This window comes from Morus notabilis, unplaced genomic scaffold (assembly GCF_000414095.1).
Source record: "Morus notabilis unplaced genomic scaffold, ASM41409v2 Scaffold286, whole genome shotgun sequence".
NCBI lineage: Eukaryota > Viridiplantae > Streptophyta > Magnoliopsida > Rosales > Moraceae > Morus > Morus notabilis.
Window position 1 is genome coordinate 68,964 of NW_010365008.1, and position 22,026 is coordinate 90,989.

The 22,026-nt window shown below is 35.2% G+C and overlaps 3 protein-coding genes and 1 pseudogene across 3 annotated transcripts in view; all 4 read left to right on the forward strand.

The window, feature by feature from the left end:
- LOC112093362 (isoflavone 2'-hydroxylase-like) overlaps positions 1-367 on the forward strand; it is a 1,661-nt gene extending 1,294 nt beyond the window's left edge. Inside the window, exon 2 of the mRNA XM_024171589.1 lies at positions 1-367. This exon is cut by the window's left edge and continues 263 nt beyond it. Coding sequence (XP_024027357.1) covers positions 1-367 — 367 coding nt within the window.
- A 3,008-nt stretch (positions 368-3,375) lies between these two features.
- LOC21393550 lies at positions 3,376-5,229 on the forward strand (annotated as a pseudogene).
- A 3,643-nt stretch (positions 5,230-8,872) lies between these two features.
- Positions 8,873-13,035, forward strand: LOC21393551 (metal transporter Nramp2). Its single transcript, XM_010107170.2, has 4 exons — positions 8,873-9,653; positions 10,335-10,471; positions 10,590-11,242; positions 11,961-13,035. The coding sequence occupies exons 1-4, from the start codon at positions 9,070-9,072 to the stop codon at positions 12,180-12,182; spliced, it is 1,596 nt and encodes a 531-aa protein (XP_010105472.1). The 5' UTR covers positions 8,873-9,069; the 3' UTR covers positions 12,183-13,035.
- A 3,743-nt stretch (positions 13,036-16,778) lies between these two features.
- On the forward strand, positions 16,779-21,705 carry LOC21393552 (pumilio homolog 12). Its single transcript, XM_024171606.1, has 5 exons — positions 16,779-17,871; positions 18,004-18,166; positions 20,523-20,686; positions 20,789-21,047; positions 21,278-21,705. The coding sequence occupies exons 1-5, from the start codon at positions 17,042-17,044 to the stop codon at positions 21,410-21,412; spliced, it is 1,551 nt and encodes a 516-aa protein (XP_024027374.1). The 5' UTR covers positions 16,779-17,041; the 3' UTR covers positions 21,413-21,705.
- The last annotated feature ends 321 nt before the right edge of the window (positions 21,706-22,026 follow it).

Consider the following 22,026-nt stretch of genomic DNA (forward strand, 5'->3'; position numbering starts at 1 on the left):
AGTCGGCGGCTTTCGTATACCACGTGGCACACTGTTATTGGTCAATGTGTGGGCCATACAACATGACCCTAACATATGGGATGAGCCCATGAGATTTAAGCCCGAGAGGTTTAGAGATTGTGCCGGGATGAGAGATGGGTTCAAATTCTTTCCTTTCGGGTCCGGGAGGAGGGGTTGTCCTGGTGAGAATTTATCCATGCGTACCATTGGACTAACTTTGGCAACACTTGTTCAGTGTTTTGATTGGGACATTAACGAGAAGATGGACATGACCGAGAGGCTTGGGATCACCTTATCGAAGGTTCGTCCATTGCAAACTAAGTGTCGGCCACGGCCGTGCATGGCGAAGCTTCTATCTCAAATATGAAGCAACAAAAAGTCAACAAAAATTAATCTTGTGTTTTGCTTGTCATGACAATGAATGAAGAATGTACTTATCATTCATTTTATTATAATTGAGTGATCATGTATACGCTTTCTAAGCACATGTGTATTGAACTTCATCATTTTCTGAAGGAGCTAGCTGCTCGTCGTATTGATCGTAATTAGAACACTTACATGTGCATATGTTTGTTCTTGTGTTGTATACTGTTTTGTTTGTGTACCTAAATAATAAAACGTAGATTATTGTGGTATTAACTTGTTTATAGATGCATGCGTGTGTATACCTGCATAGATTGATCAAAATCCATGAAAGTATGTGACAAACTCAAATACACTTTTAATTAATTATACCTAGTTATAGGCGTATAGCGAAGAGTACGTGGTTGAGTGTAGGACCAAACAGCCGATAAACATTACCTAACATTTTCAGAAACGACAGAGGCTCAGAATCTGGTGGCCATCAGCATAATCAAATTTGGAGCGTCAACGTCGAATCGGTAGCATGCACACGAAGCATAAACAAGGGTACAAATAATAAAAAGTACTGTTCAAATAAGTCAGTAAAACATTCACAAGGGTCCAGACTTCAGTGCTTGTTACGAAACTAAAAGATATATAGTCAAACAAATTGAATTTCAAGGAAAGGTTACTAAGCAGATTGATATTCTGCAAGTTTGTCTTACTGATAAAAGAGAGTAATTAAGGATTTATATTACGTCAAAATTTAGCACGATTAAGCATTTTCATAGCTCCAAAAAGGATCTGAAATTAATAACAACAAGGAAGGGAGTGGGTAAGAAAATGACAGCAATTACAGAGGGGTGGGGGTCAAAAACGACATGCAGCACAACATGGTGTCCAAAACAATAACAAGCACAGTAGGGGGTCTAAAACGACAATCAAAACGAGAGTCATGGAGCCAAGACGACAACATGCAGAGATGGATTCAATTGGGGCAAACGACAGTGAACTCACGCACAACCATTGATCCACATTCACAACAAAATCTCAGATCATGCAAAAGTAAATAGGAGGGCTAAAGAAGATTACTGTCATGTTCGATCCGGTCGATGAGCACGTTGCTTCTACTGTGGAAGCAGGGAATCCCAGATATTGGGGCTAGGGTGTTTTTTATTTTTCAGAAGCTTTTTGAAGGAGTGTTGAGGGGATTTATAGAGGATGAATGTGAATCTCTCTATTACTAAGAGTGGTAGACACAACGGTCAAACGATGAGTGGAGTGCAGTGAATCTCTGGGTAAGAGAACGGCCAAAATCTGAACTGTGAGAGTGGAAACACGGTAGAAGATAGGTCTGAAAAACATAATTGAGGGGGAGGTAAACTCGGACTTAGGTTGTTTAGCTCAAAATAAATTGCTTGTTCAATTCTAATTAGGGAGAAAGTAATAAATAATAGATTTATGAAACTAAATTAAAAAAATAACATATTTTAAAATTATTTAAAATAAATAGTAATTTATTGCGTAAATATTTCATTTATGATTAATAAAAAGATTTTTTTTCTACTTAAGTTTTCTTTTTATGACTATTAAAAAGATTTTTTATGTAAATAAAGATTTTTTATTGTATAAATTACACATTTACACATTAAACTATTATTTATTTTAAATAATTTTAAAATTTACTATTTATTTGATTTAGTTTTAAAAATATATTATTTATTAAAATTTCTGTTTTAATAATTAAATGCATTGCCACACGCAGATTCAAATTATGCGGCCTCTCAAATTGAGCTAAACTGAGCTAAACTACTCAACCATACACATCCTCAGAAAATTAAGCTGGATGGATTTAAGCAAAACCGAGAAGGGGCGAGACTCGCGAGAGATAGGTACTTCAAATTTATGCCTTTTTAGGACTGGGGAAGAATGCTTATGGTTGGATTAGCTATTTGGAGTGTCTAGTTTAGTATCTTGACTTAACTGAAACGAAAGGAATCAACTTATCCAAGGGCTCATTCATTGCAAGTCAACTGTCGACCGCGTCCAACCATGGTGACCATTGGTAGCCCACTAGCCCTAGTCAACAAATTGTTAATTAATCTTCTTTTGTGTCCTTTATTTCTGAATCATATTTATAGAATGAATTCTGCATTTCATTTATCAATTTACAAATTTAAATGGCTCATAATGAAAAGTAGTATTTTGAATTCATTAAATTTAAAAGGATAAAGGATAAATAGAAAGAAAGTTTCAATTACTTCTTATCAAAACAAAAATTCTAAAACTTAATTAATTAGTCAACTTTATAATTCTCACAAAAAATTATGTGGGTTATCAATGAAACTTCACTGTTATATTGAAAAAACGAAAAGTAAATGGAAATGTCTGGTAAAGCACAGGTTTCATAACTTTTAAATTTATAAGCAATTTGTTCAATCAAAATACAATATTCAAATAACCGCCACATATTCCTAACAAAAATAATTATGTAGGTCTCGTTCACTTTGTAGATTTGAGTTTTTAATTTGAATTGAGATGTGACATTTTGTGAGAGTTTTTTATTGTAATAGAAAAAGTTAGATGTGACATTTTTTGAGAGTTTTTTACTGTAAAAACCTAAAATTAAAAATTCGAATCGGTGAAATGAACGAGACCGTAATCTGTTATGTGTTCTAGTAAAACATGAAAAATAATTTGTATTTGAGAATTAAAAATAACTAAATAATATATTCAGAAACAAAAAATTAAACAATAAACTTGCATCATTTTTTTTCTCTCTGAAGGTGCAAGAATATTATCAACAAACTTGCATAAAAAAAAGAATATATATGATCAATATAAATGGCATAAAAACTCAATATATACCTAATGTCCATGTCATTGATTAATTATAGTCGAGTATCAACAACTATCTGACATATTTTCACAATAATCAAATCACAGAGCTTAACGTACCTTTAACGAACTCTAATATTAAAATTAAAAAAAAAAAAAAAAAAGGATATCAGCACCGAGATTCCTTCCGTTTTCAAGGTTCAGGTCTCTGGACAAAATGCCAAATTCCATCCTAACGAAAATATCTTTATATATCAATCCATATTCACCAATTTTACAATTAGCATTGTATTGATCTTTGATGGTATAACCATGACGTTCTTATTCTTCTATCTTCCAATATTTTTGGTTTTACATTTGTTGACAAGAAAAATCCTCCACAGAATCCAAAACCTCCCTCCAAGCCCTCTTCTCTGCTTACCCATCATTGGCCATCTCTACCTCCTCAAGAGACCTCTCCACCGAACACTCTCACGTATTTCCCGCCGATACGGCCCTGTTTTCTTCCTCCAACTCGGCTCTCGTCCCGCCGTAGTCGTCTCATCGCCCTCCGCCGCCGATCAATGCCTCGCCAAAAACGACATCGTCTTCGCCAACCGCCCTAACCTCATGATGGGGAGAATCATGGCCTACAACTATACCAGCCTCGCCTGGGCTTCCTACGGCGACCACTGGCGAAACCTCCGGCGGATCTCCTCCCTCGAGCTCCTCTCCACCCACCGCCTCCAGACTCTCTCCGCCATCCGCCGTGACGAGGTGAGGTCGTTGATCCACCGTCTGATCACGATCAGCAAACGACGAAGCGACGTGGATGATCGGTTTGTGAACTTGAGAGAGGGTTTCGTCGAGTTGACGCAAAACTCGATGATGAGGATGATCGCCGGGAAGCGGTACTACGGTGACAGCACGGAGGATTTGGAGGAGGCGGCGAGATTTCGGGAGATTCAGACGGAGACGATTCGAGTGAGCAGCCAGTCAAATTTGGGAGACTACTTGCCGATTATACGCTGGGTTGGTGGGCACAAAAGGTTGGAAAACGACATGGAAGAGGTGCAGAGAAAGAGAGACGGGTTTATGCAGTATTTGATAGAAGAACACAGGAGAAAAATGGAAGCTGAGATTTATTGTCGTTTGCCATCGAAAGAGGGAATTAGGAAAACGTTGATTGAGGTTTTGTTGTCGCTTCAGCAAACGAATATTACACGGACGAGATTATTAGAGGCCTAATGCTTGTAAGTCTTTTATTAATCATTAATTAAATTTCATTCCTCAACTTAAAAGTATAGATAATGCTAAATTAATTTGAGCAGGTTCTGTTAGTGGCAGGAACAGATACTTCAGTAAATGCAATGGAGTGGGCATTTTCTCTAGTGCTGAACCATCAAGAAGTTCTAAACAAGGCCCAAGCTGAGATTGATCGCCACGTGGGCACTGATCGACTGGTTGATGAATCGGATCTTCCAAAACTTCGTTACCTCCAAAGCATAATAACCGAAACGCTGCGTATTTACCCGCCGGTTCCGTCCTTAATACCTCACGAGTCGTCCGATGATTGTGAAGTTGCCGGCTTCCATGTCCCACGTGGCACTACCTTGTTTGTGAACGCGTGGGCCATCCAGAACGACCCAAGTGTTTGGGTGGACCCAAAGAGTTTCAGGCCGGAGAGATTTGATGTGGTAATTGGGCCTAAAGATGGGCTCAGGTGGATGCCGTTTGGGTCCGGGAGACGGGGCTGTCCAGGTGAGGGCTTGGCCATGCGGATGATTGGGCTGACGTTGGGCTCTCTGATCCAGTGCTTTGATTGGGAGAGGCCCAGTAAGGAGTTGATAGACATGACGGAAGGTGTGGGAATAACAATGCCTAAAGCTACACCCCTGACAGCCAAGTGTCGCCCTCGTCCCAACATGCTGAAGCTTCTTTCTGAACAAATTGGAAGTATTAATGTTGTGACCTAGTTTAGTTTGTTCATTGAAAATTGGAATAGATGGGTATTTTAGGTGGGTATATACGTGTTCTCTGTATAAGAAATAAGTTTCCATCCTAATCTTTATTCGCATCACTTTTCTTTTTTTTTTTTTTTTTTTTTTTAAAAAAATTTTTTTTCATTTGATTGGCTAAGCTTTTAAATGTAATACAGATTTGGCACTATAACACTTGTCTATGTCATGGCACTTTCGACGGACAAGAAGTTTTGGTCAAATATTTTGTCTTGAAATGGCTCCCAAAGTTTTTGACTTGTTACATAACAATTGATCCCAATACAGAGACCCGTACAAAGAGTAACAGTTATTAAACACGTAAAAAAAAAAAAAGAAATGTTATAGGCAACAAAAGTATTTAACACCGCATACTAATAAAAGATAGGTCAAATTTACATATGAAATTCACTTTTTATTAGTGATAGTGGTTAACAATATTGGTAGTATCTTTAAACATATTTTTCATAAGAAATAGATAACTTTTTAACTGGTATAATGCAACAGAATCTTCCCCCTGTTCATTGGGAAAAAAAAATTGTTTAATTTCATTTCTAGAAAATTCTCGACTTTACATCTTAGAAACATAATCATAACTTGCCCTATGATATAATACAAATAATTGAAATAGAAGCATGTGTAGAAGAGTAAAGGCAAGCGCATCAATAAAAGAGAACCGATGAAAGTGTTTATGTCAACTTTAGTAATGCAATGGCCAATGGTTGTGCTTTCAGATTCCGCTGGTACTTAATTTGGACTGCAACATAGTGGCCTATATATGCATAGCAATATAGCATTTTGGTTGATATTTAGGACTTGTTTAGTTCCTGATTTAAATTTTTAATTTAAATTAAAATATAATTTTATGTGAGAATTTTTTATTATAATAAAAAAATTAAATATGATTATTTTTAAAATTTTTTTACTGAAATAAAATTTAAATTTTAAACTCAAATCTATTTTAGGGTGTTGATAAACATGAAAAAGTTTATCAATGTTTCTTTATCCAAGCCTGTCTTTTGGATAAAGTCCAAGCAACAATCATAACAAAAGACTCATTATCTGGTTTTGCAATACACAAGTCTTGAAACTTCTTTATCTCATATTTAAACCAAGTGTCTTAATGATAGCAAAGTCAACATGGTCCTAGTTCTCTGTGTTTGGACTATATGAGGTTATAAAGTCACTTACCTCCACGTGGAAACCACACGGTCATAATCTATACTATAGGTATAAAGATTCTTTTTTCCCGTTTGTTTGATGATTAAAATTCAAGATGTCCCCCATATGCATTGCCCGTAGATCTAAACAAATACTTTTATGCGATTGGCAAATAAAAACAACTATTTTTATGCATTTTTGCAAGTTGTTTCAAGTATTTGGTTGTATGCATATGTAGGCCATATTGGCAGCTTATCCTCTTGTCAAATGTAACCTTTTAAGCTTCTCAAGAACACTTAAAACTTTAAAAAGTGACAATTCTCTCTCTCTATATATATATGAACTAATAAAACGATAACAATTCTTAAAAATAAAAGAAACCAACACCCAAAAAAAAAAAAAAAAAGATGGTAGGAGAATTCAGATTACTTTTCCATGTTGACATCAACAAAATTAGCTCGGACTTACTTTTCTACTGATTTTAGTAGAAGAATATATGGCCTAATTACTTTTCCATGTTTTTTATTATTATTTATATATATATATATAACTCTCTTTCTTAAAGGCATTTTTAGGAGTAAATTTTATCAACGAGTTCAACTCAATTAGCTAGTATTCACATCCAGCTAGCTAGTTCAAATAAAACTCTTTCACGTTTAATACTCGAACAAATACCAAGTCGAACATGACATCATTTGACCAAAGAGCAGCGGAGATGTTTTTCAACATTCGTTTTTTTCCTCCATTGATAATTGAGATAAATTTGAGCTACATAAAAATAAATCTTTAATTCTTTTAAAATGCCTTTAGCGTTTAATGTTAATTTTTTTGATTGATACGATAACGAATCCACTATAATATCGATCTTTATATGCTTAAAATTGTTGAGATTTGATATTTATTATTCAAAAGTTATATAGCTAACAAGTGATCGCACAAAAACTAGAAAGTAAAATAGAAAGTTGAACGAAATAGTGATCATTGTATTCCAAATCCATTAGAGAGAGCTATCTGTAGTGAAAAAAAAAAAAAAAAAAAAGTCAGAGGTTTGTAATGAAAAATAGAAAAAAAAAACGGAAAGAAAAAAAAAGGACAAAAAGCTGATTTTCCAAGTTATGCAATTAGAATGCTTTATTAAACCCCATTTAGTTTGCTGATTCAAATTTTTAATTTGAATTGAGATGTAATTTTATGTGAGAACTTTTTATTATAATAAAAAAATTAGATGTGACTGTTTTTAAAAATTTATTTACTGTAATAAAACTCGAATCGATAAAATAAACAGGGCTTTATACTCTACTGAATACCATTAAAAAAACTTTTCATTAAATTTACTCTTTTTTTTTATAATTAAATTTACTTGTCAGCTAGGTTTGTACGTTAAGCCAAACCAATCAACAATTGATCACCGATGGTTTACGTCTATGACCGGGATTGGACATCGTTAACGCGATGTCACGTACGTTGATTATCAATCCTCAGTCACAAATTGAAGAAAAACGTTGTAAATAAGGATGTATATAAACCGAACAACCTGTAAACCTAACACACTCCACCCCAACCCAACCTGAAAGAGGTAATTTATAACATTATTTTTTTTTTATTTTTCAGCCCACTAAATGTCTAGCATGAGGTGTTTGGGGCGATTTATGGGTTAGACCTATAATAACCCGCATACCCCAACTCAACCCGCACAAACATGCCTGATAAAGAACCTATGAGTGTAGACTAATAAGGATGGTTGCTGTTGCAGTTCTTGTTTTGGATGGATTTGAATTAAACCTCTAATTTATGTTTGCTCTATGTTTGATGTTTGATGGACTATTTTGCTTCATGTTTGATGTTGGATTGAACTTTGAATTGCTATCTATTTGATGATAGACTAATCAGTATTATTTCTATTTGATGATGAACTGGCCCCGTTCATTTCACTGATTCGAGTTTTACAACAATAAAAAGCTCTAAAAAATAATCACACATAACTTTTTTACTACAGTAAAAAGCTATCACATAAAGACACATTTCAACTCGAATTAAAAACTCGAATCAACAAACTAAACAGACCATTTGAATGTTGGAGTTATGTTTGATTATCCGTATTATTTCTATTTGATGATCAGTGATGAATTTTGAATATTAGAGTTATTATTTCTATTTGATGATGAACTTTAACTGTTGGATTGAACTTTAATTTTTTAAATGATGAACCCGACCACACAACTCACTCCGCCCCGCCCCAACTCAATCAAAATATCATTAGAACTAAATATGTACAATCCGTATTTTTTAGGACGGGTTAAGAAAAAATCCTACCTCGCATTAACCTAACCCTAATTGTAAACAAGCATTTTTGACGTGTCCATAATTTATTTGTCAGAATCCCTTAATCTCAAGGAATGTCGCCACAAATCGGTTGTAATTTCTTCGACTCCCAAAATTAAAATAAAAAATAAAATTAAAACTGGAAAGAAAAAGGACTATGACAATAAAAGAGAGAGAGAAAAAAAAAAGTATAAATACACCAGATGGAAAGTCCCACGCGCTCACACGTTCTCATCGGCAAATCTCTCTTTTCCTCTCCTCCCGTCTTCCAGGCCATAGTCGCACACAACCTCATCTACACACTACTACCTTCACCAATTCTCTGAAACAAAAATCGATTTTTGAATTAAAAATCGAATATATTTAATTATTATTATATATAGATATATAAAAACATTCCGGTGCCGAAGAATTTGCCGGCGCCGACACGATGAGCGCTATGCCAAGGGAAGATGACAAAGACGAAGAAGCCAACCGCTTACTGCGATCCGAGCCGACTTCTCCACCGGCCACGACGCTTTCCTCGCCGGACGACGAGGAGGAGGATGTGGCCTTCGAGGCGCGAGAGAAGATCCTGATCGTGGATTTGGACTCGCCGGAATCCGTGGATGCGAACGCAGTCCCGCCGTTCTCGTGGAAGAAGCTGTGGCTGTTCACGGGGCCGGGGTTCCTGATGAGCATAGCGTTTCTGGATCCGGGGAACCTTGAGGGGGATCTCCAGTCGGGGGCGATCGCCGGCTACTCGCTGCTGTGGCTGCTTATGTGGGCCACCATTATGGGCCTACTGATCCAGCTCCTGTCGGCGAGGGTCGGCGTCGCCACCGGTCGCCACCTGGCGGAGCTCTGCCGCGAGGAGTATCCCAATTGGGCCAAAATGTTGCTTTGGTTCATGGCGGAGCTGGCGTTAATCGGGGCTGATATTCAGGAGGTCATTGGGAGCGCCATTGCTATCCAGATTCTTAGCCATGGGGTTTTGCCGCTTTGGGCTGGAGTCCTCATTACGGCGTCGGATTGGTTGGTATTCATGTCTCTTGTCATGGTTTTTTGCTTCGAGAATTTCCTAGTTTAGTATTTAACGTGAAATTTTAGTTAAACCTTCTGGAATTAAGCAACAAAAGAAGGAAAAAAATTAACAAAGCACGAAAACAAAAGAAATTTTAGAGATGCTAGTTTCTTCCATGTGAATCGTGTTGGATGTTTCGAACTTTGTCATTTTCTGCTGTTTTTGTAGTTATCCCTGGTGACTTATAATTTAACTGTTTTCCTATTTGTTTTTGTGCTAATTCTGGACTCTTATAAGGAATTTAGACTTTTTATCATCATGATATGCAAAATTCAACTTCAGTTGATAAATCCTTGACCACAGTTAGTTGCCGCTGAGAAAGGCATGGTTGTGAAGCTTTCTGAAATACTCTTAGCCATTTTAGTCTCATGAATTATACTTGGTTCAGGTCAAAGAGAAAATGAGAAATTAGTTTGTCAATTATTGGGGTGGAGTTAGTGTTGTTTCAAGTGGTCAGACACTAAGCTTCCATTGTTTTATTGTTCTTTTTTTTTTTTTTTTTGGATTGTTGTAAATCCATCGTATTTTCTTTCCATGTTGACTTGGGCTTAATAAAATCTGTAGTAGTAAATGATTCTCAGCATTTAGGTTAATTTTGTTAACTATGGTTTATGTTTCTGTGTGGCGGCCAGTTTCATTTTCTTATTTCTTGAGAACTATGGAGTGAGGAAGTTAGAAGCTGTTTTTGCTGTTCTCATTGCAACAATGGCTTTATCATTTGCCTGGATGTTTGGTGACACAAAGCCAAGTGGAAAAAAACTTCTGATGGGTAATCTCTGTAACCTTTTTTCTGTTATATATATGGTCATAATTTAGTGTGAATCGACTGGAAATGTACATAAGAGGGCAGAAGTAATTTTTATAACTGAATTTTCTGCTACTTGTAGGTCTTTTGATTCCAAGACTTAGTTCAAAAACAATTCGGCAGGCTGTGGGAGTAGTGGGTTGTGTCATAATGCCTCACAATGTATTTCTGCATTCTGCTCTGGTGCAGTCTAGAAACATTGATCCCCACAAGAAAAGCAGGGTCCAAGAGGCACTGAACTACTACTCTATTGAATCATCTGTTGCACTTTTGGTTTCATTCATGATCAATTTGTTTGTGACAACCATTTTTGCTAAAGGATTTTATGGTACCAAACAAGCCGATAGTATAGGACTAGTAAATGCAGGTCAGTATCTTGAGGAGAAGTATGGTGGGGGTGTCTTTCCGATTCTTTATATATGGGGAATCGGATTGTTGGCTGCTGGACAGAGTAGCACAATAACTGGCACATATGCTGGGCAGTTTATCATGGGTGGTTTTCTTAACCTCCGTTTGAAGAAATGGATGAGGGCGTTGATCACTCGGAGTTTTGCTATTGTTCCAACCATTGTTGTGGCAATTTTTTTTAATACATCTGAAGCCTCTTTGGATATCTTGAATGAATGGCTCAATGTCCTTCAGTCTATACAGATTCCTTTTGCGCTTATTCCTCTTCTTACTTTGGTGACAAAGGAGCAGGTTATGGGAGTTTTTAAGATTGGGCCTGTTCTTGAGGTAAGTTGCTAACTTGGTAACGCATACTATTTTCAAACATTTATCCATCTACAAATTTCTATTCATACTGGTTCATTACTTGCTTGATTGAGTTCACACATGATTATTCTATTTTATCACGCGAAGTTGGGAAGTTCCGGAGAATAACTTGAGTCCTTTATCTCTCACTCTTTACAGAATAACTTGGTTTTGTCAAATTTATTGCTTCTTACTAGTTTCTAAACCATGGATTGCCCTTGAAAGAACATTCAATATTCATTTATGTGGAAAACTTGCAAAACAGACAGAGCATACAGCGTGCAGAATTTTCGATATTTAGTCCTGTCATTTTAAGAAGTTCATGGCAGATCGTAGTACAATTTCTGCTTTGGTATTCTGTTTCTGGTTCTAATCGGTTAAAGAAGAAAGAAGTGGACAAAGTTTTTTTTTTTTTCCCCTTTCTTTTTGATATTGAAAGTTACTACGTCAACAATAGATTTGCTGCATAATATCATTCAGTTTCACCTAGAGTTACGACTGAATACAGAGCATGATTGTATTATATCGTTGAAATTCTGGATATATGTATTTTTTCCTGTGCTATAAAGTGAGAGAGTATTAATCTCAACTCCATTGATCAAGTTTTGAATACTATATAGTTTTCTTTTTCTTTTCTTTTGCACAAAAGAAAAACTAGGCAACTTCCCATTATAATTGTCTTTGTTAATTTTTATTGCAGAGAATCGCGTGGACTGTGGCTGCGCTGGTAATAGTCATTAATGGGTACCTATTGCTAGATTTCTTCATTTCTGAAGTTAAGGGAGTCCTGTTTACTTCTGTTGTCTGCCTCAGCACAGCTGCATATGTATCATTTATTGTATATCTTGTTTCACATTGCGGTGTCCTTCCTTCCACTTGGTGGAGCTTGCTAACCAAACGTATTGCATACATCGGCAACTAAGTCCAACAGATTCATGTCAGTTTCTGCATATATTTGAATTATGGTGCTGCCCAGAAAAAAGCAAAGCTAATTATTTAGCACGAGGGTGATCACATATGTTTTGAGAAGTAAGCATTCTTTCATGGTAACTTTCTCTAACCGTGGTGGATACATAAAAGCGCGTCTACAATAGCGAACAATTGATAGCATTTGTTCAATGAATTGAGGATTGAAGATATTTCCCCTTTTAGAGAATGACGAACATAGCATCAATAAACACCTTGAATGAAATTGTATAATGCAAAACATTCGTTATGGCCATGTTAGATTTTAAGGAATTTAGAATAGGCTGCTTAGTTATTCTTTGATGTTAAACAGCTTATTATGTAACCATAGTCAGATGGCACATTGGAACAACTTACAAGTCGATACAACAAGATGGAGTGAATTTTGCATGCCGTTCAGTTATCATTTTCTTTTTCTTTTAGGTGGGTTTTTATTTTATTCTTGCGTTTCTGATCATTTGCAATTTTGGGCGATGATGTTTGATTCAGCTCATTCATAAGCAAAAAAGATGTTTGCTTTCCAGTGTTTTGGAGGCAAGCTCAACGAGTGTGGATTGATGCAATCAAGAAACTCACTGGGCTTTTAAACAGAAATTTCCATTAGGAAACAAGAGGTTGTCGTTTTAGCTTAGTAGACTAAGCAGTCAGTCTTCTTTTTGATTGACCCAGCAAGGAGCAAATGAATATCAAGAAGGGAACACTTTCCTTGTCAATATACTTTTCAATTTTCATCGGCATATTGACTTCAGTTTTGCTGGGTCAAGCACTAACAAATTTTTTTTGTTTTGTAATATATGAGGGATTAGTAATACAAGATTAAAGCAATATGGGCATAAATCCATATAATATTTCTTGGTTTCATAATGAGTAATACAATATTAAATTGATCAAAGAACTACCAAAGGACATGTTTCAGAAATGAGTAGTTAACCAGGCAAGTCATTCAAGTCTTCCCAAGTTATTCCTGGAAGATTCATAAAGACAGAATCAAACTAGCAACTTCCACTAAAACTTGCATTAAAAAAGAAAAGAATATCCATTCAAGTGACACAATAATTTGCTTTTTGTACATTGGACCCCCACTGACAATTCGCGTATTCCGAAGAAAAAAAATAATTGTAGTAGTCGTACTCGAAATAGCAAGACAAAAAAGAAACTTGCCATAGTTTGTCATAGTTCTTTCCCTTACTTTAAAAGGAAAATGTTGAACTATGATTAGAAGATCACATTAACATGCAGAACTTAATGAATAGTGCTTTTTAAAAAAAAAATAAAGGTAAAGATAAATACTTTTAGGAGACAAAGAAAACGTCTAAAAAGCTCATATTTTTTTATTGTTTTGAATTCTGAGCCTTCAAAACTCATCTTCTTTATGGAATAATTATTTTCTCTAAAATGACATGGGAATGAGTTTTTTTAGTAGAATCAGAAAAAATAAATTATTGATAGTTTTTCTTTTACAGTTGTTAGATTTATATAAAATTTATTCTGCATTTTTTTTTTTTACCAAATTCAACTGTCAGAAATTAGTACTAGCACTAGAGAAATTATCAAAGAAAGTCCCCAAAAAGAAAAAAAAAGATATGGGAAGTAAATAGCAATAAAAGAACAATTTGATGTTAAAAAAAATAATTGATTAATTTCATAAACATCCCTAAATCATGTACCCTAATTGAACATGCCCACGAATTTAGAAGATGAAACATTTCACCTGCTGAATTGTAAAAATTGTTCAATGAAATGAGATTTTCAACTATATAATTTTATAAATACCTTAAAACTGTTAATTTTATGTCAATTTGAAATTGGAGGACAAGTTGAAATAAAATTAAAAGATTGGAGACATGTTTACTTAAAATCAATAGTTCAGAACAAATTAATTTAAAATTAATAGTTTAAAAGGAATTTATGAAATTACTATTAGGGGCACATAATCAATTTGTTAGTATTATATTTTTATATACAAGAAAAAAGTACGTGGTCTGACATGATTTTGTATACGTTTATTATTTATGTCATTTTAAATAATTTGGTGTCATTCTCTTTATTAATTTAATGATAATTATTTATTTTTAAATTAAGTGACATAAATAATATTTTGAACCATGTTGATTGTTATTTTTAATTTTTTCCTATGTATAAATAATAAATCGGAGTGTTTTAAAAATATTAACCATCATTTCAACTTTCACTTCATCTTACTAAACAATATGAATTATTATTCATATTCATCTTTCATATTCCACTTCATTCCTAATTTATGTATCCATCATACTTTTCCCTCATTCCTGAAATTTTGTACGAATGATGAGAGCACAAAGTTCTAATTATCTCAGGCAATTTCGTGGCATCTTCAACTTTGTTCTTATAAAAAGATAATAATAAAAACCTTTTTGCGGTTGCAGTGATGATGCTAACTATTAAACTTTAAAGCATAATATACAAGTTTTCTATTATGAGAATGCAATATTTATACATAGAGAATCTTAATCTAATTCAAATAATTTAAATTAAATACGTATCTCTTAATAACTAATAATTTAAAATAATTCAAACTTTAAACTAAAAGATAGCCACTAACTTAATCTCTAAATACTAGGGATAAGCTAAATATAAACTAATCTAAATTTAGATAAACTAATCACATTTATCATGCCTCAACGAGATGGAGTTCCGATAGGAGAATCTAATCTTGAATAGTGATAGAAGAAATTGACATGAGTGACGGGCGTAAGTCATGGGTGCAATCTCGCCAAGAGGAGAAGAGGGTGCATGAGTGTGCAGGATCGGAATTAATGGAGACACATTGGTTTCGATAATTTTAAGAAGATCTGGGACTGGTTAGAGTATGAATCTCTAATACCATAATACATTTAGACTTTGAAGAGTTTTTTATTATGAGAATGCAATATTTATACGAGTATTTAAACTAAATATTTATCTCCTAATAACTAATAATTTAAAATAATTAAAACTTAAACTAAAAGATAGCCACTAACCTAATCTCTAAATATTAGAGATAAGTTAATTACAGACTAATTTAAATTTAAATAAATCAATCATGTTTGTCACTGACTTGGAAGTTCAGCCCCAAAAGAATGCGTACATAAACCTAGCTCATTAATGATTGTTCAATACATGATTAGATTCTAGAGCTTCTTTGTTTTTTTTATTATTATTATATAATCGAGAGTTTCTTATTTGGAATTATTTAACCCAACATATGATTTATATATTATTATTTATTACATTATTATTATTATTATTATAAGCAAATTAGAGCTTCGTACCTTATTTAAACAAATTCCATTTCTCCAAAAAAGGTTCGTTTTTAACATGTTTGTAGCAAGAATACATAATAAAGGAAACAAGTTGAACGTGTTGAACGTGTTGAACAAGTTGAATATGTGCGAAATTAGTGATGACCATCAAATTTTTATTTATAAAGCACATATACGGCCCAGATCACACATGCACTACAAAAAGAGTAATGAAAACGACATTTTTCTTCTTTTTCTTCTTCTTCTTCTTCTTCTTCTTCTTCTTATTTTTAAATAAAAAATAAATAGAATTTTAAACCAAAAAAAAAAAAAAAACCCGAGTCTGTAAGACAATAATACTCAAATTATCTATTCATTAAAAAGATAAGAATTTTTTTGGTAGAGCAAGGAAAAAAAAATGCCTAAACTCGTTTACTCCATTTGTACCCAGTATTTGAATGCGGTGAGACTTTTCGTGGGATTGCCCAGTCTTAAATTAGAAAAAAAAAAAAAAAAAAAAAAAAAAAAGACACGGTATTTATCATATTAGTGGAGTTTTTCTTTTTCTCAATATACTATCACAAAATTCTGAAAAAAAAAGCCCAAAATCCGGCTAGTTTCTCAACTGAATCCCCATCATCAGTCACTTTTCTTTTTCCTCGGAAATTCATCCTACCGTACAACTGTATAATTTATATTTTTTTTAAATTTTAAAATGATTTATGTCTATCAAATCTTATCACAAAAACAGAACCTTTTTCTCCTCCACCAAGCTGCGGCAACTTATTTCGCAAGTAACGTCCCTACATTAAAAAAATAAATAAAACAAAACAAAAATAACGAAACCCCACCACCAGGCAGCAGCCCTATGACTTCGTCCAGCAGTATCCTCAAAAAAAAAATATATAGTACTACGTAGGTGGGTTGTACATATGATTGGAGAAATCCCAACCGCTTGATCCTTTGATCTTTCTCACTGGTGGTCCATCCTACTGCAGATGAATTATGAATACCACAAACTGAAAAAGGAAACAAAAAAGGCCAAAAAGCAAGATACAATATACAACCTCCACGTGGCGTGAGAGCGACAAACAACCACAATCTCTCACCCCATTGGTCGCTTGTAGGCCCATTCTTCTATGCGACAGACATACGCCGCGTTTCACATTAATACTCTCTCTTTCTCTCTCCATCTCTTTTTCTCTCTCTATCTCTCGCTTTCCTCGCATCGCATGAAAACTTTCTATAAATTGCATGCAAACGCAGATCTTAACGAATCTCCTTCGGTCTCACTACCTTCCCGAGTCTCTCCAGTCTTCTCTTCATCAGTCAATCCCCTTCTGCTCCACCCTTCGCACGACTCCTCCCAATTATATCCCCAATTTTCAATTTTTAAATTTTTGAAAAAGCAAAAAACAAAAATAAAATAAATATGGCTTGCAAATATCTTCTCAAATACACTTCCCTTGCCCTTTAAAAGCCCTTCCCAACCCCAAAACCCTCAAACTTCCTCTCTCTCTCTCTCTCTCAATTAATCCGTTGGCGAACTCTAACGATGAACGGAAACAGCGGCACATATTCCGCGGCGGCGGTAGGGACTTCGCAGCCTCCGTCGCTGGGAGCGGAGGACTACCGCCGGATGCTTCAACAAATCGCTCTCTCTCGCCGGGAGAATTCGCGGACGGAGATTCCATCGCCGCGGAATGTTAGCTCTTTTAGACTGTCCCGCTCCGATCAAACCCTAGAAGACGCGTTTTCTCGCCTCAATGTTGACTCGGACGATTATCTTCACCACTATCATCATCATCATCAGCCTTCGTATTGGAGTTTCGACGCCGAGTTTCAGAGTCCGACCTCGCAGAATGGCGGCAACGGTTGGGCTGTATGGTCCGATACGAATGGCTTCGAACGCTTGACGTCAGATCCCTATCTACTGAACGGTATCAATGAACAATCTTTGGTGATCAATTCTAGTCCGTTGATGACTCCAACCTACACGAACTCAAACGAGTCGTCTTCTAATTTCTTTGGGAATGATACAGTGTGCCGAAATCTAGAAAACAACGAGCGTCACCAGAGGGTTCAAGAGAATCTGAATTTCGTTCCTGTGGAACGCTTGCGTGGGAAGATTGCTTATTTGGCGAAGGACCAAAACGGCTGTCGGATTCTGCAGAACACAATGGAGGGCCTGACGAATGCTCGCGAAATTGAGATGATTTTCGTCGAGGTGATCGGACACGTGTGCGACTTGATGCTTGACCCGTTCGGGAACTACGTTGTTCAGAAGCTAGTGGAGCTCTGCAACGAAGAACAGAGGACGCAGATCATTGCGATGCTCACTAGGACCAATTTTCTGCTCGTTAGCATTTGCCTTGACATGCATGGGTGCGTTTGGGGGGTTTTTTTTTTTCCCAATACTTTTTTGGATATCTTTCGGAGAAACAGATGAAATATGTTTGTTTGTTTTATTTTTTATTTTTTATTTATTTATTTATTTTTAACTTTTTATGGTGGCAGGACTCGTGTGGTGCAGAAATTGTTGGAGCATGTTACTAGCAAACTTCAGGTCGCTTTGTTTATGCAAGCTATGAGCCCATATGCCGTCCCGTTCAGTAAAAGTCCTAATGGTCAACATGTCATTCAGTATTGCTTGAGACATTTCTCTGATGAAGACAACGCGGTATGGTTCTGTCCTGTTTACCCAATTTGTGATGACTTTTCTTGGTTTGTTACGATACTCTAGAACAGAAATTGATGTGTGTTTTTGTCATATTCATACCCCTATTATGGTTGTTAATTGCTACTTTTCGTTTCCGATGTCAATTCTTGGACATACATGCATTTGTTCATTCAGAGCAACCGCTTGAATTTATTAGTTTAGAATATCACCAATCTTTTGTTGCTTTCTAGACATTGGGAAATTTCAGTGTTGAATTTGACTTTCAAGTCTCGCTTGGAATTTATTGGAGACCTGTGGAGTACATATCACGATTAGCTATAGTTAACATGCATAAGTCTCAAAGTATAGTATTCTTGTGATAATTAATTTTTGTTTTGGTCCTCCTCTCTGTTATAGCTCCGACCACGATGGCTGGAGCTCAGCCAAAAATCATGCTTAATACTCCCTTTTATGGTTGCAATGCTTCTTTCATGAGTGGATGGAATTATAATATTAACTATTTGTTCATATCTATTTCTTTTATGACTCATTGATTCGGTGCTGCATATCTCTCAATGGTGTTATATATGATGGCTGCAACTGGAGTTCCATATTAGGTACTTGGCGGTTTGTTCACCAGCAAGTAAACTTGCATAGAAAAATTGATTGACAGATCATTTAAGCAAGATAAAAACCTGTTCTTAATATTTACGTTGCACAAGAGTTCTGTACTTTTTTGAAGTTCTAACTCTTTTCAATCACAATACCTTATCAGAATATCTCCTGCCGTCGAATTTTCTGGGGTAGGAGAAATGAGTAAAACCAGATGGGCCCCGATGCTTATCTTTTCCGTTTCTTTTTTGAAAAAAAAGGGCATTTCCTTTTGTGTGGGGACGAGATAGCTGTGTCTAGTTTTCATTGTTCTCTTGTAACTCTCCTTCTCACTTGTATCATTCCCCTTCCAAAGTTTTGACTTTATGGACGTGTTTAGAACTCGTTTCAAAATGATTTTATTTTTTGTATGAAATGAAAATAAAAATGTTTTCAATTTCAGACAAAAATCATTTTTAAAAATGCGTTTGGTAGTTTTATCAAGAGATTATTTTCAGTGTAAAAAAATTCATTAATGTCTCTCTTTCTCTATCTCCTCGAGAGAGGAGAAAACGAAAACAAAAAATAAAAAATGACTAAAATTGTTTTTTATTTCTCTCTCATTTTACATTAAACTAAAAAATCGTTTTCATTTTTATTTTTTATTTTTATTGCGCCAAACGTCATTTTGAAAATATTTTCATTTTCTTTTTGAAAAATATAAAAAATAAAAACGGGATCAATTCTAAACACGGCCTATGCTTCTGTCGTAGGATTATAGTAATGATATGTTTTTGATTCTCTCTCTACCTCTAGTCTATGGATTTTTGCATAGAGAAAATGGAATTTTTAACAGAGGACCCACCTTAAGCTTCACTTTCTCGACTATTTCTGTAACTTTCCAAATATTTGTTTTACAGATGCAGTTCTTGTGTGAAAGACGATTGCTCTCTCCCTGTGCCTTATGTTTTTCCTCTTTTTCAGTTGTTAATTTCCTGGATAAATTGTACAAAATTAACTGGAGTTGGATACCATTTCATGGTTTGGTTGTTTAAAATGCATTTGCTTGCTGAAGAGAAAGTAATCACCTAGTGATTTGTATTTTACGATAAAGACTGCATGCAAGTGGATTGTTCTAGTTTCCAAGTTTATTTTTATCAGAGGCGAAGAGAAGTCATTGAAAATAAGGCATTTGTGATATGGGAGGCGTGGCTGCATGAGTTATCATACTTGCGCTTTTTTGGTGATGTAACAGTTTTTGGTTCATGTGTTTGCAAGTATGAGTTCTGCTGCAGATATGTTTATTGTTTTCTTCCTTTTTCTTATCTTGAAATCCAAGCTAGGTGTGAGTGCACGTTTCTTTTAATCTTTCCTCCTTGCGTGTTTACATTTTACAAAAATAAAAGCGCTTTGGCTTTTCTAAGACTGTCTAGAAATAAATACACTTTTACCATCTTATTCTCATGGTTATTGCTAAACTTAGTCGCGTCTTCTAATAGAACTGGCTATAACAAAGTTGAAGTATGACTAGCATTTTCGTAGTCATGCATGTTTTTGACATATGGATGTATTCATGCACAAGTATTTGTACTTTTATAAAGAAGGGACCTCTTTCTCGTCATTAGATATTGTGTATTCTAGTCATCTGGAAACTTTCAGAAACTTGGTGCTTCAAACATTCTTGAATAAAAGCTTGAAGCAGTGAATCCGGAGATTCCAGTTTATATAATTTCTAGTTCAACTTTGTTTTATATGCAAAAAGATCTAATTGAACTTTTACTTGCAGCACCTTCTAAATGAGGTGGCTGATAACTGTATAGAGGTTGCCACCGATAAAAGCGGATGTTGTGTGCTGCAGCAATGTGTTGAAAACTCTCATGGGCATGTCAGAGATCGTCTGGTGGATGAAATAATAGAAATGGCAATACTCCTCTCAGAAGACCGTTATGGGTTTGTTCCTACTAAATTTAATCAAGCTTTTGGTTTTCCACAGAAAAACACAGTTTTTACTCACTCAATATTCTTTTTCTTTATTGCTTTGCCTACATCCAGCAACTACGTAGTGCAATATATACTGGGTATGAAAAGCCCAGAAATGACTACACGTCTCTTCATCCAGCTTAGAAGTAGTTTCATGTCTCTTTCCCTCGGTAAGTATGGCAGTAATGTCGTGGAGAAGTGCTTGAGAGAGTGTGATGAATTCCAAGCTAGTAAAATTATCAAGGAGTTGCTCAGAAATCCAAATGCTCCAATGCTCCTTACCGATCCATATGGAAACTATGTTATTCAATCGTCACTATCGGTATCTAAGGTCAGATCTGGGAGACTTTCTTTCATAGTCTGCATTTTTCTTTTTACATTTTAGATTCAATTGTGTTGATAAATTATGAACTATAGTGCTCAAAACCATCATATACATAGGAATATGCACAATAAGAGATGAAGGAGATGTTTATGGAGCTAGCAGACGCTTGATTGAGTTATTTATTATAATCTATTTTATTTATCTATTTATTTATTTATTTTTGGTTTTGAGAGCAGGGTGAGGTCCGGAGGGAACTACTAAATCTTGTTGACCGTTATGCCCAGACAATGCGCAGCAATCTCTATGGCAGGAAGATACTGGCATGGTTAGAAAGGAGGAATATTCAGCTTAGATCAGACATGTATGTATAGTACAGGTACGAGGTAAAATGATAGTTTAAAGAGTTTTGGGACCTCTAGGTTGGCAGTCATTTGTTGTTGCTGTTTCGTTGTTTTTTGTTGTTAGTGTGGATGAGCATCCTCATCACACTACATGCCTGCTATCATATATATCATATATAAAGTACTAGTAATGTCTGTAGAATGTACTTTCCAGTGGTTGTTGTTTTCTTTTTAATTTCTTCTCTGGGGAATTGGTCGAAGATTTTGGTGTTGAGAAACAACACGAGGTGGAATTGGGAGATCCGAAGCTGTATAGGTCTGTAGGAAGCTAACATGGATTTTTATATCAATTTGCTATTGTATCTCTAGACTAAAATTGCATTATTAGCATCTCATTTGGCGTTCGCTGATATTCTCTCTGTTCTGTCTTTGGTTATTGTTATTATTATTGTTGTTGTTGTTATATAGGTTCACATATGTATATGAGATTCATAAATAACAATACGTGAATATCAAAAGCCAAAAAAAAAAAAAAAAAAGATGGGTGGTTGAGAGTTGAGAGTTGAGACTTACAAAATAATGAGAAGACGGGAATATCAAAAGCCAAAAAAAAAAAAAAGATGGGCGGTTGAGACTAAAAAAAT